Genomic DNA, 19162 nt, shown 5'->3' with positions numbered 1-19162 from the left:
TAGGCCAGAGCGGGTAAGGACGGCAGATTTCCTTCCCTAAAGGACATTAGGGAACCAGATGGGTTTTTCTGACAATGGTTTCATGATCACCAGTAGATTCCGAATTCCAGATTTTTTTTTAATATTGAATTCAAATTCCATCATCTGCCGTGGCGGGATTTGAACCCGGGTCCCCAGAACATTGGTTGGATGAATAGTACCACTGGGCCCTTGTTGTCTCATTCACGGGATGAGAGCGTTGCTGGCAAGGCCAGCATTCATTGGCCCGTCCTGAATTGCCCCTCGCGGAGATGGGTGGGGAGCTATCTGGAAAAAATGAGAAGAAGCTGTGCTTACCCCTAGAGACCGTTCTCCTCGGAGGGGAAGAGAAGGTGTGATGGTGGCGTTTGAAAATCGTTGTGAGAAGCTGAACCACATTGCAAGGGTCAAGTCGGGACTGTTAGGTGTGAATGCGTGATGGGGCAGCACTGGTTGAACACTCCTGAATGTGTCTATAGTTAGGGATGGTATAGGTGATAAATTGAAGGGCCCCTTGCATGCTATTGATTCACTTCTCTTGTAGTCACCAGTGAGTCAAGACTGCCCAGTATTTTACTCTTTTACTCCCTTTTTTAATCTGGAGACCATTGCTTTAATGTGGTTCTTTTTCAAATGGCCCCATCCATACAGCAAAGCATCCACTCTTTTTTAATATACCATTTTGGAAGGTCCAATGCATGTGGGAGTTATACAGTAAATGGTAGAACTCTTTGGAGTATTACCAGGCAGAGGGATCTGGGTGTACATGTCCACCATCACAAAGTGGCAATGCAGGTGGAGAAGGTAGTCAAGAAGGCATAAGGCATGCTTGCCTTCATCAGCCAGGGCATTGAGTTTAAAAATTGGCAAGTCATGCTGCAGCTGTACAGAACCTTATAGTTAGATTTAGAATATGGTGTACAATTCTGGTTGCCACACTACCAGAAGGATGTGGAGGCTTTGGAGAGGGTCCAGAAAAGATTTACCAGGATGTTGCCTGGTGTGGAGGATATTAACTATGGGGAGAGGTTGGAGAAACTCGGTTTGTTCTCACAGGAATGACAGAGGTTGAGAGGCGACCTGATAGACATTTACAAGATTATGAGGAGTATGGACGGAGTGGATAATCAAATGCTCTTTCCTAGGGTAGAAAGGTCAAGTACTGGAGGGCACAGGTTTAAGATGTGTGGGGAAAGTTTAGAGGAAATGCACGAGGTAAGTTTTTTTACACAGAGGATGGTGACTGTCTGGAACATGGTGTCGGGGCGGGGGGGTGTGGGAGCAGGTGCAATAGCGGCATTTAAGGGGCATTTAGAAGAATACGTGAATAGGATGGGAATGGAAGGATACGGAGTACGTACGGTTTTAGTTTAGATCTCATGATTGGTGTAGGTTTGGAGGGCTGAAGGATCTGTTCCTGTGCTGTACTGTTCTTTGTGCTTCGTACCTGATGCAGCCTGGAATCTAATCCCGCTCTTATCTGAAAAACCTTCTCTTTTAAAATCACACCAGGAGCTTTTTCCTACTTCTCCCTGGATCTGGTCGTTTAATCACGTTGTTGTTTCCCTCCTGCCTTCAACCAGCCAAATCCGAAGACTCTCAATATTTTTCTCTTTGGATTTTCTTTTTCATTGAAACCAAATCCCAACCCATTATAAATTTTCTTCCTATAATGTCCTAACTATGTGGGGGAAAGGTGGGAGAGTGTGGGTTTTAACAGAAAAGCAAAAGACTGGGATTGCACGTGTAGATTCAATCTAACACACAATGAGTTTTATTGAGGAGCTGCTGTCTCTGCTCTATGGATTGCAAAACTGAATGAAAAACAACAGCCAGTGCCAGCACCCAAATGACACCATTGTCACCAGAATAGCTCTTGAAGCCACCTGCAACCCTTTCAAATATAAAACAGGTGGGAGACTCCCCACTCACGTGAGAGAGTGGCGGGAGAAGAGTCATGTGGATATGGTGGTTTTGTGGTGATATCGTTGGACAAGTAACCCAGAACATTGGGTTACAAGTCCAGCGGCATGGTGGCACATTTGGGCAGTTTGAGTGGCACGGTGGCCACAGTCGCTAGCACTGCTGTCTCACAGCTCCAGGGACCCATGTTCAATTTCAGCTTGGGTCACTGTTTGTGCAGATCTGCATGTTCTCCCTGTGTCTGCATGGATTTCCTCCCACAGTCCAAAGATGTGCAGGTTAGGTGGATTGGCTATGCTAAATTGCCCCTTAGTGTCCCGGGATGTGTTGGTTAGTGGCATTAGCAAGGTAAATTGTGGGAATAAGACCTGGGTGAGGTTGTGGTCGGTGCAGACTCGATGGGTGAAATGGCCGCCTTCTGCACTGTAGAGGTTCTCTCATCTGTGGACATGGGTTCAAATCTCCAATGCGGGGAATTAATAGTCGATGAATAAACAAGGTATCGGATGACATTTTCCAAGATGGCAATTGAAAAACTTGTCCTGGTTCACTAATGTGCTTTCGGGAAGGAAATCTTCCATCCTTGCCTGGTTCGGCCTACGTGTGACTCCAGTGAGTGTGTGGGAGGATCTGTTGGATGAGCAAGGGAGTTCATCCCAATGTCCCAGGACAATATTCATCCCGCAAACTAACATTCCAATAAAAGCCTCAGGCCCTGGAGGTCATTCTCGCAATGCTGGGGTGTTTTTTTGTGTGCCTGTGTGTGGAATCTTCATGTTGGTTACCATGATTCTTCAATCACAAAGGTGTGACATTGGCTGCGAGACACTTTGGCACAGTCACGCTGCAAGTTTTTTGGAGACTGTTTCTTAATGCCCAATTTTATTGTGCACCCCGAGGGGGCTGAGGGGATGTATTAGAATCATAGGATCTGTACAGTGCAAGAGGAGGCCATTCGGCCCATCGAGCCTCCACCAACCACAATCCCACCCATGCTCTATCCCCATAACCCTACATATTCAGTAAATTCCTGACCCTAAGGGCAATTTAGCATGGCCAATCCATCTAACCTACACATCTTTGTACACTAAGGGACAATTTAGCATGGCCAATCCATCTAACCTACACATCTTTGGACACTAAGGGACAATTTAGCATGGCCAATCCACTTAACCAGCACATCTTTGGACACTAAGGGACAATTTAGCATGGCCAATCCACCTAACCTGCACATCTTTGGACACTAAGGGACAATTTAGCATGGCCAATCCACCTAACCAGCACATCTTTGGACACTAAAGGACAATTTAGCATGGCCAATCCATCTAACCAGCACATCTTTGGACAGTAAGGGGCAATTTAGCATGGCCAATCCACCTAACCTGTACATCTTTGGACACTAAGGGACAATTTAGCATAGCCAATCCACCTAACCTGCACATCTTTGGACAGTAAGGGGCAATTTAACATGGCCAATCCACCTAACCTACACATCTTTGGAATCTGGGAGGAAACTGGAGCACTTGGAGGAAACCCACGCAGGCATGGGGAGAATGTGCAGAGTCCACACAGCGACTCAAAGCCAGAATCAAACCAGCTCCCTGGCGCTGTAAGGCAGCAGTGCTAACCACTGTGCCGCCCTTGGGCACAATAAATACTGAAGTAAGCCCCAGACTGTTGTAACAATACAGTCCCAGCATTCTGCCTTCTGTACGCTATCTCCCTACGTTGTTTAGTCTTATTCCCCAGTAGCTTCTGAATCTCACTGCTTCTCTCTCTCTCTCTGTTCCAGGTATTTATTATCTCCCTGATTGCCGATATCAAATTCCAACACTTTAACCCTGTTCTCGAAACCTACATCACCAATCATTTCAGCGCAACACTTGCCTATGTGTGAGTATAACTGCAGGGGGACGTGCCCTGAAAACCAACCATTCTCTGTCTCTCTCTTTCTCCCTCCCTGTCTCTCTCTCTCTCTCTACCTGTCTCTCCATCACTCTCTCTCTCTTCCTTTCTCTCTCTATCTCTCTCTCTTTCTCTCTCTCTCTTTCTCCCCCTCTCTCTGTCTGTCCCTCTCTCTCTCTACCTATCTCTCCATCACTCTCTCTCTATTCCTTTCTCTCTCTCTAGCTCTCTCTCTAGCTCTCCATCTCTTCTCTCTCTCTCTAGCTCTCTCTCTAGCTCTCCATCTCTTGTCTCTCTCTCTCTCTCTCTCCCCCCCCACCCCCAACCTCTCTTGAGCTCCCTCTCTCTCCCCCCTCTCCACCATCCCCCAGTGGATCTCTGCTGGGGTCTCAGTTGGGATATTTTATGCCAAGGTTTGATTCATTGACTAACACCTGAGCTGGACCCAGCCATATAAATACTGTGGTTACCAGAGCAGGTCAGAGTCTGGGAATCCTGTGGAGAGTAACTCACCTCCTGACTCCCCCCAAAGCCTGTCCCCCATCTACAAGGCACAAGTCAGGAGTGTGATGGAATACTCCCCACTTGCCTGGATGGGTGCAGCTCCAACAACACTCAAGAAGCTCGACACCATCCAGGACAAAGCAGCCCCGCTTGATTGGCCCCCCATCCACAAACATTCACTCCCTCCACCACCGACACTCAGTAGCAGCAGTGTGTACCATCTACAAGATGCGCCGCAGCAACTCATCCTTAGACAGCACCTTCCAAACCCACGACCTCTACCATCTAGAAGGACAAGGGCAGCAGATACATGGGGAACACCACCACCTGCAAGTTCCCCTCCGAGCCACTCACCGTCCTGACTTGGAAATATATCGGCCGTTCCTTCACTGTCGCTGGGTCAAAATCCTGGAATTCACTCCCTAACAGCACTGTGGGTGTACCTACACCACACAGACTGACTGATGTCCAATAACAATCCTGGAACTCCCTCCCTAACAGCACTGTGGGAGTACCTACACCACACGGACTGCAGTGGGTTCAAGATGGCGGCTCACCCACCACCTTCTCAGGGAGCAACTAAGGATGGGTAATAACTACTGGGCCTGGCCAGTGATGCTCACATCCAGTAAATGTGATGTAAATGAGCTCACATTGGCGTGTGTCTGTGAAATCTCAGTGGGAGTTAGGCCCGAGGCTCAAGGGGTGGCTAGTGATGGGGGGACAGACATTGCTGGTCACCGCATGGAACTGCACTGGTACTGACCAGTGCCAACGCTCCTAGGGCAAGATTCAAGTGAGACTTTCCTTTCCTTAGCGGCAGGCTTTCGAGAAATGAAGGCCCCTGTCTGCCTGTGTGTAGGCCTGTAATCGTGTGTGTTGGTGGGGGGAGGTGGGCAGGCACTGTTTCCCTATGTGTGAGTTGGGGGGGCCCCTGTCTCCCTGTGTGTGTGTGTGTGTGCGTGTGTGTGTGTGCGTGTGTGTGTGTGTGTGTGTGGGGGGGGGGCCTCTGTCCCGCTGCATCTGAAGCTGAGATGACTGCAGTGAGGCACGTGGTATCGACTATGTTTCTCTGTGGTGCTTCAGGATGGCCGCCTGATCTCCCTCTCCCCTCACATTCCCCTCTGCAGAAAGCTCACCAAGGTGCTAAACTACTATGTGTCCAATGCCGAGAATGCAGACAAAACGGACCTCCTCTTCTCTGCTCTGAAGGGGCTAAAATACATCTTCCGTTTCATTATCCAATCGAGGCAACTCTACCTGAGGTAAGGAAGCGTCAGCACTGAGGCCCACCCGGGGATGAGGGGGTTCGATTCAGCAGGGATTGGTTGAGCTGTGACCCTCAGAGGCCCTGGGCTGTTATAGCCAGAAATCATCGCACCTCCTACCCTTTTTGGGACACCCCACCGCACTACCTCATATAAAATCAATGAATCACAGAAGATATCGTGCAGAAGGGGCCCTTCAGTTAGCACCGACGCATGACAGGCCCTGACTGCTCAGCGAATCCCTCTTGCCAGCAATTGCCAATAGCCTAAAATGTTATGACGTACCAAATACCTCATCCAGGTACTTTTTAAAGGATGTGAGGCATCCCGTCTCCACCACCCTCCCAGGCAGCGCATTCCAGACCCTCACCACCCTCTGGGTAAAAAAGTTCTTCCTCACATCCTCCTTAAACCTCCTTTCCCTCACCTTGAACCCTCGTAACTGACCCTTCAACTAAGGGGAACACCTTCTCACTCTGTCCATGTTCATCATCTTGTAATCAGGTTGCCCCCTCAGTCTTATCTGCTCCAATGAAAACAACCCAAGCCTATCCAACCTCTCTTCATCATTTAAATGTTCCATCCCAGGCAGCATCCTGGTGAATCTCCTCTGCACCCCCTCCAGTGCCATCACATCCTATAATGTGGTGACCAGAACTGCACACAGTACTCCAGCTGTGGCCTCACCAAAGTTCTATACAATTCCAACATGATCTCTCTGCTTTTGGAATCGATACCCCGATTGATAAAGGCAAGTGTGCCATATGCCTTTTTCACCGCCCTATTAACCTGCCTTTCTGCCTTCAGCGATCTGTGAACAAACACGCCAAGGTCCAGTTGTCCCACAGAACTTCCCAGTGTCATACCATTCACTATATACTTCCTTGTCAAATTACTCCGTCCAAAGTGCATCACCTCACACTTTTCAGGGCTAAATTCCATCTGCCACTTATCTGCCCATTTGACCATTCTGTATTAAAAGGTACTGGTGAGGGCACATTTCGAATACCGTGGACAGTTTTGATCCCCTTATTTGCGGAAAGGTATATTATCCACTCGAGGCATTGGAGAAAAGATTTACCAGGATGATCCTGGGTATGGAGGGACTGCCACATGAGGAAAGATTGGGTCTGTATTCCTTGGATTTCAGACAGAATGGTCAAATGGGTGGATAAATGGCAGATGGAATTTAACCCTGAACAGAGTGAGGTGATGCACTTTGGAAGGAGTAATTTAACAAGGAAGTATGCTATGAAACGTCTGACACTTTTTAAAGGATGTGAGGCATCCCACCTCCACCACCCTCCCAGGCAGCACATTGCAGACCCTCAGCACCCTCTGGGTAAAATGTTTTTGTCAAATCCCCCTCCCACCCCTCACTTTTAACTTGTGTCCTCTCGTAACTGACCCTTCAACTAACAGGAACAGCTGCTCCCTATCCACTCTGTCCACATCCCTCATAATCTTAAAACCTCGATCAGGTCACCCCTCAGTCTTCTCTGCTCCAGAGAAAACAACCCAAGTCTATCCAACCTCTCTTCATGACTTTAATATTCCATCCCAGCATCCTGACGTTCTGAAGAACAAAGGGACCTTGGTCTGTTTGTCCACAGATCTCTGAAGGCAGAAAGGCAGGTTAATAGGGTGGTGAAAAAGGCATATTTCACACTCACCCTTATCAATCGGGGTATCGATTCCAAAAGCAGAGAGGGCATATTGGAGTTGTATAGAACTGTGGTGAAGCCACAGCTGGAGTACTGTGCGCAGTTCTGGTCACCACATTATCGGAAAGATGTGATGGCACTGGAGGGGGTGCAGAGGAGATTCACCAGGATGCTGCCTGGGATGGAACATTTAAGTTATGGAGAGAGGTTGGGTAGGCTTGGGTTGTTTTCGTTGGAGCAGAGAAGACTGAGGGGACGACCTGATTGAGGTGTACAAGATTATGAGGGGCCAGGACACAGTGGAAAAGGAGCAGCTGTTACTCTTAGTTGAAGGGTCAGTTGCGAGGGGACACAAGTTAAAAGTGAGGGGTGGGAGGTTCGGGGGGGATGTTTTCGATCGTGCATTTGTAAAAATTAGTGAGAGTCATAGCTGACATGCTGAATTTCCTTAGCCTCCTGAGAAAGTAGAGGCATTGGTGGGCTTTCTTAACTATAGTGTTGGCATGGGGGGGACCAGGACAGGTTGTTGGTGATCTGGACGCCTAAAAACTTGAAGCTCCTGACCCTTTCTCCTACATCCCCATTGATGTAGACAGGGATATGTTCTCCTTTACACTTCCTGAAGTCGATGACAATCTCCTTTGTTCTGTTGACATTGAGGGAGAGATTATTGTTGCCGCACCAGTTCACCAGATTCTCTATCTCATTCCTGTACTCTGTCTCGTCACTGTTTGAGATCTGACTCACTACGGTGGTGTCGTCAGCAAACTTGAAAATCGAATTAGAGGGGAATTTGGCCGCACAGTCATAGATATATAAGGAGCATAGTAGGGTATGAGAACACAGCCTTGTGGGGCACTGGTGTTGAGGATGATCGTGGAGGAGGTGTTGTTGCCTATCCTTAGAGATTGTGGTCTGTGAGTTAGGAAGTTCAGATCTAGTCGCAGAGGCTAATTAATTCAGATATTGTTTAATTCTAGTTCGCCTTGTTGTCAGTGAGGAGGGTTTAGTTGGGGTTTTAGCAGAGGATTAACACACGTAACAGCAAGGTTCCCCAAAAGAGCTCCCACCATTGCGTTCTCTCTTTCAGGATCTATGGGACACAGGAAGGTGACAATGAGTTCTATGAATCCATCCGGATATTATTCCTTTCATTTAACTCCCTGATGGACAGGCCGTTGGAAGAATCAGTCAAAATTAAGGTCAGTGCGGGGATGGCTGTTGTCTACAGAGAGACATCATCACTCCCACATTGCTATCTCCAATCAGCCTGTCATTGATCTTCTGTACTCCCTCAGAATGTTATGCCTGTTACATTAGTGCGTAACTTGGAAAAAGGAGTCTCTGTATCTCATCAATCACTCCCAGGACAGGTACAGCACGGGGTTAGATACAGAGTAAAGCTCCCTCTACACTGTCCCCCATCAAACACTCCCAGGACAGGTACAGCACGGGGTTAGATACAGAGTAAAGCTCCCTCTACACTGTCCCCATCAAACACTCCCAGGACAGGTACAGCATGGGGTTAGATACAGAGTAAAGCTCCCTCTGCACTGTCCCCATCAAACACTCCCAGGACAGGTACAGCACGGGGTTAGATACAGAGTAAAGCTCCCTCTGCACTGTCACCATCAAACACTCCCAGGACAGGTACAGCACGGGGTTAGATACAGAGTAAAGCTCCCTCTACACTGTCCCCCATCAGACACTCCCAGGACAGGTACAGCACGGGGTTAGATACAGAGTAAAGCTCCCTCTACACTGTCCCCCATCAAACACTCCCAGGACAGATACAGCACGGGGTTAGATACAGAGTAAAGCTCCCTCTACACTGTCCCCCATCAAACACTCCGAGGACAGATACAGCACGGGGTTAGATACAGAGTAAAGCTCCCTCTACACTGTCCTCCATCAAACACTCCCAGGACAGATACAGCACAGGGTTAGATACAGAGTAAAGCTCCCTCTACACTGTTCTCCCCATCAAACACTCCCAGGACAGGTACAGCACGGGGTTAGATACAGAGTAAAGCTCCCTCTACACTGTCCCCCATCAAACACTCCCAGGACAGGTACAGCACGGGGTTAGATACAGAGTAAAACTCCCTCTACACTGTCCCCCATCAAACACTCCCAGGACAGGTACAGCACGGGGTTAGATACAGAGTAAAGCTCCCTCTACACTGTCTCCCATCAAACACTCCCAGGACAAGTACAGCACGGGGTTAGATACAGAGTAAAGCTCCCTCTACACTGTCCCCCATCAAACACTCCCAGGACAGATACAGCACGGGGTTAGATACAGAGTAAAGCTCCCTCTACACTGTCCCCCCCCCCATCAAACACTCCCAGGACAGGTACAGCACGGGGTTAGATACAGAGTAAAGCTCCCTCTACACTGTCCCCCATCAAATACTCCCAGGACAGATACAGCACAGGGTTAGATACAGAGTAAAGCTCCCTCTACACTGTCCCCCATCAAATACTCCCAGGACAGATACAGCACAGGGTTAGATACAGAGTAAAGCTCCCTCTACACTGTCCCCCCCATCAAACACTCCCAGGACGGGGTTAGATACAGAGTAACGCTCCCTCTACACTGTCCCCCCCATCAAACACTCCCAGGACAGGTACAGCACAGGGTTTAGATACAGAGTTCTGTAACCAACCCAAGTTTGCACAGAGGGCAGGTGTGGTTGTTGTGACCTCCTGCCACAAGGGGTGCTGAGTCCGAGTGTTGTGTCCTTCTGGTAAATGTTTGTTTCTGCTATTCTCAGGGTGCCGCGCTGAAGTACCTTCCCGCCATCATTAACCATGTGATGCTGGTGTTTGACCCTGTTGAACTCAGGTAGGCCGGAAGATACCCCTGACCATTCAGCACTGTGTATAAGCACCCACTTTCCCCCACGCCAAGCAGGCACGCATCCAGGATTCGAACCCATGGGGTCTGACTCCTTCCGTCATGTCTGGAAGCGCCCACTCCCATCCTGAGGCTATTCGATCATGGTGGGCCTCACCATGGCTCCCTTTTCTGGGCTGAGAAAACCTTTGGAAACCAGAAAACTGGAATGTACCCGCCAAGCAGGGTGGTGGGGGCGGACACGCTGGGATCATTTAAGACTTATCTGGATAGTCACATGAGCAGACTGGCACTGGAGGGATACAAATGAATGGTCTAGTTGGACCAATGAGCTGCATAGGCTTGAGGGGCCGAAGGGCCTGTTTCCTGTGCAGTATTGTTCTTTGTTCTTTGAACTACCAACAAGACTTCCCATTTCAGTCCGCTGCCATTCTGGAATCAGACCCTTCAGCCCGTCGACTCCATACTATCCCACTATATATCGATCCTGTCAGCATTCCCCATACCGCTTCCACCACCCGGTTAGAGAATGCAAACAGCTTTTTCTCTCTCTCCCTTATGTGATTTTTGACTTGCGTTAACCGTAATTTGCTTTCTGTCCTCCCGATTGTTTCCCTGTGCAGTGTCCTCTTCACCAAGTTCATCCAGAGCATCCCGGATTACCAGCTGGTCCGGCAGAAACTCAATTGCATGTGCAAGGTGGTGGAAAGTGAGCTCTTCAGACAGCCCGGTGAGTGAAGCAGTGCAGCCCCTGGCATGACCCAGGCACTGCCGATAGACCCACTGCACCACACTGCTCCCTGACTGAGGCTGAGGACGGCATTACAGGACAGGGTGGCAGATACAGAGAGAGAAGGAGGGTCATAGAAGTTTACAGCATGGAAACAGGCCCTTCGGCCCAACTGGTCCATGCCACCCATTTTTTGTAAAACCCCTAAGCTCATCCCAATTGCCCACATTTGGCCCATATCCCTCTATACTCATTGTACCCATGTAACTGTCTAAATGCTTTTTAAAAGATAAAATTGTACCTGCCTCTACTACTACCTCTGGCAGCTTGTTCCAGACACTCACCACCCTCTGTGTTGAAGAATTGCCCCTCTGGACACTTTTGTATATCTCCCGTCTCACCTTGAACCGATACCCTCTAGTTTTAGACTCCCCTACCTTTGGGAAAAGGCACTGACGATCTGGCTGATCTATGCCCCTCATTATTTTATAGACCTCTAGAAGATCACCCCTCAGCCTCCTACGCTCCGGGGAAAAAGTCCCAGTCGATCCAACCTCTCCTTATAACTCAATCCATCAAGTCCCGGTAGCATCCTAGTAAATCTTTTCTGCACTCTGCACCCATTTACCAGAGAGATGCAGAGAGAGGGTGACAGATGCAGAGAGAGGAGAGAGTGAGAAAGAGTGGTAGTTACAGAGAAAGAGATAGAGAGAGGGGTGGGCATTATAGAGAAAGAGTTGCAGAGGGTGAAGGAGAGGGGGAGAAAGAGAGGCTAACTGTTAGGGAGAAAGAGTTACAGAGAAAGAGGGAGAGAGAAGAACAGAGAGAGGGAGAAGTGGAAAGTATGCATGGCAGCCTTAGGGAAAGAGAGAGAGGGCATACCTGTTACAGAGAGTGGGAGAAGGAGAGAGAGAGAGAGCAAGAGAGTGAGACAGAGAAGGACAGAGAGAGGGGGAAACAGAGAGAGAGAGTAAAACAGAGATAAAGGGAAAAATAGAGAAATAGAATGAAAGATAGAGAGAGCGATATGGAGAGAGAAAGGTAGAGACAGGGTGAGAGTGAGTGTGTGCTCAGGGAGAGGGGGTGTGAGTGAAAAGCACTGTGTGAAGTCTGGGAGAGAGAGCCGGATGTTGAGTATATTTGGAGAGTGTTTCAATCTTGGCCTTGCTCCGACAGAATGCAGAGACATCCTCCTTCCTCTCATGATCGACCAACTGAGTGGCCAGCTGGACGACAACTCCAGCAAACCCGACCATGAGGCCTGTGCGCACTTACTGAGCTCCATCCTGCAGGTGCTGGACCGCAACGATATCGTGAGTATCCCGCACTCTGACCTGGCGTGTACAGAGGCCGTTCAGCCCATCACCGAGCCCAAGGGACTGCGCGATTGTGAGACAATCCCATTTACACGTTATGGTTGGCACAGTGGTTGGAACTGCTGCCCCTCACAGCGCCAGGGACCCGGGTTCGATTCCCGGCTTGGGTCACTGTCTGTGCGGAGCCTGCACCTTCTCCCCATGTCTGCGTGGGTTTCCTCCAGGTGCACCGGTTTCCTCCCACAGTCCAAAAGATGCGCTGCTTAGGTGCTAAATTCTCCCTCAATGTAACCCAAACAGGCACCGGAGTGTGGCAAATAGGGGATTTTCACATTAACTTCATTACATTAACAGTGTTAACGTCAGCCTAATTAGGAAACTAATGAATAAATTGTACGGGGGGGGGTGTTCAGACAATTATTGCAGAGAGAGGTAGTGGTAAGATTGGTGGGATGGGAAAGGGGGGATTGCTGTTGGATGGTTTACAAGTTGGTTGTGGGGGGGGTAACAGACGCCACTCCATGCTGCCCAATGTCTCATTCCGTTCCAGGGACCCCGGCAAGTTCACATCCAGCTGATCATGGAGAGGTTGTTGAGGAGGATTAATCGTACTGTTATCGGAATGGATCGACAAGCCAGCCAGGTCGTGAGTGTCCCACGTTCCCCACCCACTCCTTCATTGTCCTCCGCGACTCTCCCTCCATCTCAAAGCCACAATAAGGCAATACGCAGTTGAGAAATTATGATATCTTCATGGAACTTCCAGCCAGTCCTCACTGTCCAGTTGGGTGGAAAGTGGAGTTTAATCCAGACCAGCGTGAGCTGACACAGTTTGGAGGATGGGGAGGCCATACAGGCTACTCCGAATGCTAGGAGTTTCCCACTCGCCTCACTACCCTTCAGACATACCCACAATGAATAAATATCTCGAATACTGGGCTTGAGTCAAAATTAGGACTTCAGTCTCTCAGACCAGTCAAGCAATAGCGTAGCCCCGCTCACGGATTCAGACTTTCCAGATAGTGTCCCAGATGGAAACAATGCACTTTTGGAGGACCAAGTTTAGGCGTAAATTATACTGTGAATGCTAGGTCCCTTAGGAACATTCACGTACAGAGGGATCTGGGCGTGCAGGTCCACAAAAATGGCAACAGAGGTGGCCAAGGTGATCAAGAAAGCATATGGCATTCTTGCCTTCATCAGCCAGGGCATTGAGTACAAGAGTTAGCAAACCATGCTATATAAAACCTTGGTTAGGCCGCATTTATTTACTTTTTATTCAGTCATGGGACATGGACGTCGCGGGCTGGCCAGCGTTTATTGCCCATCCCTAGTTGCCCCTTGAGAAGGTGGTGGCGAGCCGCCATCTTGAATTGCTGCTGTGGGTTGTCCCACAATGCTGTTAGGGAGGGAATTCCAGGATTTTGACCCAGCGACAGTGAAGGATCAGCCGATATATTTCCAAGTCAGGATGGTGAGTGGCTTGGAGAGGAACTTGCAGGTGGTGGTGTTCCCCATGTGTCTGCTGCCCTTGTCCTAGATGGTAGAGGTCGTGTGTTTGGAAGTGCTGTCTAAGGAACTTTGGTGAATAAGTGCAGTTCTGGTCGTCACACTATCAAAATGACGTGGAAGCTTTGGAGAGAGTACAAAGAAGGTTCACCAGGATGTTGCCTGGTCTCGAGGGTGTTGCTATGAGGAGACTTGGATAAACTGGGATTGTTTTCACTGGAAAGACTGAGGCTGAGGGGAGACCTGGTCTACAAAATGATGAGAGGCACAGACAGGGTGGATAGTTAGAGGCTTTTTCCCCAGGGTGGAAGGGTCAGTTACAAGAGGACACAGGTTCAAGGTGAGAGAGGGATGGTTTAAGGGAGATGTGTGGGGGAGGTTTTTCACACAGAGTGGGTGGGTGCCTGGAACGCGCTGCCAGAGGAGGTGGTGGAAGCAGGAACATGAGCAACATTGAAGAGACGTCTGGATGGTACATGAATCGGGAGGGAAGAGAGGGATACGGACCGAGTAAAGGCAGAAGGGTTATTGTTTAGTTTAGTTTGGGCATCATGATCGGCACGGGCTTGGAGGGCTGAAGGGCCTGTCCCTGTGCTGGACTTTTCTTTGCTCTTTGTTTTAAACTTCAGCAAATGTGTTCTTCCTCGATCCGACCTCTAACCTCTGTGTTCACAAGCCCATCCCCTCCCTCCATCCACAGTCCGAGGAACTTAGAAACTAGAAGCAGGCATAGGCCATTCGGCCCTTCGAGCCTGTTCTGCCATTCATTACGATCATGGCTAATCATCAAATTGAATACAGTTCTCTCTCTAATGAAGTCCTTTCAAGACTGTCAGCTGTCAAACAAGAGAAGGACAAGATGTGTAGGTTAGATGGATTGGCCATGCTAAATTGCTCCTTAGTGTTCAAAGATGTGCAGGTTAGGTGGATTGGCCATACTAAATTGTCCCTTAGTGTCCAAAGATGTGCAGGTTAGGTGGATTGGCCATGCTAAATTGTCCCTTAGTGTTCAAAGATGTGTAGGTTAGGTGGATTGGCCATGCTAAATTGCCCCTTAGTGTCCAAAGATGTGTAGGTTAGGTGGATTGGCCATGCTAAATTGCCCCTTAGTGTTCAAAGATGTGCAGGTTAGGTGGATTGGCCATGCTAAATTGCCCCTTAGTGTCCAAAGATGTGCAGGTTAGGTGGATTGGCCATGCTAAATTGCCCCTTAGTGTCCAAAGATGTGTAGGTTAGGGGGATTGGCCATGCTAAATTGCCCCTTAGTGTCCAAAGGTGTGTAGGTTAAGTGGATTGGCCATGCTAAATTGCCCCTTAGTGTCCAGAGGTGTGTAGGTTAAGTGGATTGGCCATGCTAAATTGCCCCTTAGTGTCCAAAGGTGTGCAGGTTAGGTGGATTGGCCATGTTAAATTGTCCCTTCGTGTCCAGAGATGTGTAGGTTAAGTGGATTGACCATGCTAATTGCCCCTTAGTATCCAAAGATGTGCAGGTCAGGAATAGTGTTCAGTTGCGGGGATAGGACAGGGCAGCAGCCTGAGTAAGATAATCTGTAAGCGATTCGGTGCAGTCTCGATGGGCCAAATGGACTCTTCTGCACTGTTGGGATTCTATGGCTTAAGGAATATGGGATGTGGGAGGGGGTGGTGGGGAAGAGGCTATCAGGATATTTGATGATTGCAAAGCAGGCTCACAGGGCCGAATGGCCTACTCCTGCTTCTAGTTTCTATGTATTGGGAGTTTCCCCTGGCGTGGAGAGTGTGCAAGTTGCTCCAACATCCTCCCGCTTCCCTTGAATTGCTGCTGTGGGTTGTCCCACAATGCTGTTCGGGAGGGAATTCCAGGATTTTGACCCAGCGACAGTGAAGGAACGGCTGATGTATTTCCAAGTCAGGATGGTGAGTGGCTCGGAGGGGAACTTGCAGGTGGTGGTGCCAGAGGGATTCCTCTGGCACTCCCCCTTTTGCTCGCTAGGTGGCAGAATCTATCTCCCTCCAGTGGGTGATGGGAAGGGCAGCTCCTCCACTGGGTCTTGACAGGACACTGACTCCCTCTCTGCCTCCCCCTACAGGGCCCTTTCATCGCCTGTATGATTGCCATCCTCAACCAAATGGAAGACAGCCATTATAAACACTACATCAACACCTTCAAGACGCGTCACGATGTCATTGTAAGTGTTAAGACCCAGGCTGGAATTGCCAAGGTGTTTTGTGAAGTTATCGTAAACCCTAAGTTTAACATTTGAGTTTGGCATTGGTGAGAATAAAGTGTTTCACTCCAGGTATGACTCAGGTGACCCACTAGGGAGCTTTTACCAAGCCAGGAATCGAACGTGGGTCCCTGAGGGTGAAAGGCTAGCCACCATGCCACCCCCATTGCTTTCTGCTTGGTAACACCTTAGCCAATCAGAGCCAACAGATCAGTCCCTTTTCCTCTTACAGTGTGTTAAGATCTAGGCCAGAAACTCCAAGATGTTTTATGAAGTTAGCCGAGACCCTAAGATTTACATTTGATTTCGGCATTGGTGGGTGGACGATGTTTCACTCCAGGTACGATTCAAGCGATCCACTAGGGAGCTTTTACCAAACCAAGTTTATTTAAGCACGTAGTTAGAATATAGCAAAAATAGTTGGCATTTTCCAATTTTTTTTCCAATTACAGGAATCAAATCTGATACGGTGTAATTCTTAACAGCTAGCTTTCTCTGATGTTCCAAGTCAACCAACACCCACAGACATACATCCTCTTCTTGACTTGTCAGCATACTTGCTTTGTGTGCCGTGATGCTGGATTTTGCAGCTTTTTAACACCTGCTGCGATTGCTCCTTTGAATGTTGCATCAATGTCCTGAGGCTTCCCAGCTCTGGAACCTTCACCACGTCTTTTGAGAGAGAGAGAGACAGAGACATTGCCTCCCATGCACACATATGCACACACAGACGCACATGTACCAGTAGAGGGAGTCGAAAGAATGCCCCTTGTACTTAAAGCACATTCCGATTTGAAATGTCTCTGGTTGAATGTCAGATGGGCTCTGCCCCGGCCTCAAGCTAATTGCCAAACGTTCTGGCATCATCAAGCTCACCTTTAACACCTTGAAGGCTTGAAAACTGATTTGGGTCTCGTGTGTTTTCTTCCCAGGACTTTCTGATGGAGACGTTCATCATGTTCAAGGATCTCATCGGGAAGAATGTTTATCCCTCGGACTGGATGGTGATGAATATGGTGCAGAACAGGTAGGTGGATGTGCAGGAAGAAAAGAGAGCAGAGTATGATCCCAGGAACCAAAATATTGGAGGTAGTGTATCATCTCAAGTTGGCTACAACAAGCCATCATTCTGCGCATATACCAGTGGGTAACACCGCCCCCCCCCCCCCCCAACATCCTGGCAGCAGTCTGACATTAAAGGCAGTCTCTTTGTTAACCTTGGCGGGGCGGCGAAAGGATTCACCTTTGACCCCAAGATGACCTTCCATCCTCAAGCCATCCCACGCTTGCGAAACAAAATGTAACCTCCACTGTGGGATGTGCACTACTGAACAATATTGAGTGCGCCAATAGCTACACTAACAACCAATTAAAGATCATCGGTGATGTGGCTCATTTATACCTACTCGAATTGACACTCATATCCATTCTGTGCAAATAAAAGGATTGTGTCCAAGACTTATCTAGAATTACCCTGGAACTTGGGGAGTCTATAATTCCCAATTGCTCTCTCCAATGGCAATGTGTTAGGGACCAGATCAGAAACTCCAAGGTATATTCAGAAGTGAGCATATACCCCAACTTCTATTGATTTTGGCATTAGTGTTTCACTCCAGGTTTGATTCTATTGACCCACTCGGAAGCTTTTATGAAAACAAATTTAATTTTACATCACAATTAAAATATAAAAATTGAATGAGCAGAAATTTTACCAGTTGAAATATTTCAACAGGATAAGTTATAATTCTTAACTGCTAGCCTATCTCTATCAGTTCCAATTTAAGCAATATCCCCACAGATATAAATCGCTCCTCAGAAAACATGAAGTGAGTGCTCGGCTTTCAGCCTTTTAACACTTCTGAACGGAGATACAGAAGGACATCTGTCTTCTGAATCTCATACAGTGGCTTCCAGAGAAAGACCTATCATCAAACAGCAGAATGTCAAAGAAACAGACTTCTTTTCTGGCAGGTGCCAGTCTCCAATTTCCAGAGAGGGAGACAGAGAGCTTCTACCTAAATTCCTAAGCAACAGCTGAGCCAAGGCCCACTCAGTCACATGACTTTCCTGTCAATCAAGCTAATCAAACCCCACTCTGAAAAATCCCAGGGGAAAACATAAAAAAAAATACTGCATTAGCCCAGATTAAAACAGGAATTACAGCAATTCGGATCAATTTTGCTACTGCAGTATCAACGTGTGGGCTCTCAATTATAGACAAACATAAGAACATAAGAACATAAGAAATAGGAGCAGGAGTAGGCCATCTAGCCCTTCGAGCCTGCCCCGCCATTCAATAAGATCATGGCTGATCTGTCGTGGCTCAGTTCCACTTTCCCGCCCTCTCCCCATAACCCTTAATCCCCTCTTTTATCAAGAACCCATCAACCCGCTTCTTAAAAATATTTAGCGAGGCAGCCTCCATCACTTCAACGGGCAGAGAATTCCAGAGATTCACCACCCTTTGAGTGAAGAAGTTCCTCCTCAACTCCGTTCTAAACCGCCTCCCCTTTATCTTGAGGCTGTGCCCCCTAGTCCTACTGTCTTTTTTGAGCGGGAAGAGTCTCTCCACCTCTATCCTATCCATCCCATTCATCATCTTATACGTCTCAATGAGATCTCCCCTCATTCTTCTAAACTCTAACGAGTACAAGCCTAGTTTATTCAGCCTCTCCTCATAGCTCAATCCCCTCAACTCCGGTATCAGCCTAGTAAACCTCCTCTGCACTCCCTCCAGGGCCAAAATATCCTTGCGCAGGTGCGGCGCCCAAAACTGCACACAGTACTCCAGCTGCGGCCTCACCAATGCCCTATACAGCTGCAGCAAGACCTCCCTACTTTTATATTCAATCCCCCTCGCTATGAAGGCCAGCATCCCATTCGCCTTCCTGACCACCTGCTGCACCTGCAAGCTGGGTTTTTGCGACTCATGCACAAGGACCCCGAGGTCCCTCTGCACCGTCGCCTGCTGCAGTTTTTCGCCACGTAAGTAATAGTCCTTCCTACCATTCTTCCTACCAAAGTGGACCACCTCACACTTGCCAACATTAAATTCCATTTGCCATTTCCTGGCCCATTCGCCCAGCCTATCTAGATCCTTCTGCAGACTCTCCACACCCTCCGCACAATTTGCCGTTCCCCCAATCTTGGTGTCATCAGCAAATTTCGACACCCTGCACTCGGTTCCCTCCTCCAGATCATCTATATAAATGGTAAATAGCTGAGGCCCCAGCACCGACCCCTGGGGCACCCCACTAG

General features: G+C 48.5%; 1 protein-coding gene across 4 annotated transcripts in view; it reads left to right on the top strand.

Moving 5' to 3' along the window:
• dock5 (dedicator of cytokinesis 5) overlaps nt 1-19162 on the top strand; it is a 150382-nt gene that overhangs the window by 91914 nt on the left and 39306 nt on the right. For all 4 annotated transcript variants that reach the window (XR_013889829.1, XM_080217153.1, XM_080217152.1 and 1 more), the window contains 9 exons: nt 3734-3834; nt 5481-5615; nt 8373-8484; nt 10060-10130; nt 10766-10872; nt 12049-12185; nt 12739-12834; nt 15767-15865; nt 16837-16931. Coding sequence is in view for 3 of the 4 variants with exons in the window: in XM_080217153.1 (XP_080073279.1) it covers nt 3734-3834; nt 5481-5615; nt 8373-8484; nt 10060-10130; nt 10766-10872; nt 12049-12185; nt 12739-12834; nt 15767-15865; nt 16837-16931 (953 nt within the window). In the remaining variant the exon portion in view is untranslated. The remainder of the gene's footprint in view (nt 1-3733; nt 3835-5480; nt 5616-8372; nt 8485-10059; nt 10131-10765; nt 10873-12048; nt 12186-12738; nt 12835-15766; nt 15866-16836; nt 16932-19162) is intronic.

The sequence above is a fragment of the Carcharhinus amblyrhynchos genome, chromosome 34, assembly GCF_965287045.1.
Source record: "Carcharhinus amblyrhynchos chromosome 34, sCarAmb.v2.hapA, whole genome shotgun sequence".
NCBI lineage: Eukaryota > Metazoa > Chordata > Chondrichthyes > Carcharhiniformes > Carcharhinidae > Carcharhinus > Carcharhinus amblyrhynchos.
The sequence above is the reverse complement of the archived record's forward strand: the minus strand, read 5'-3'. Positions and strand labels throughout refer to the sequence as shown.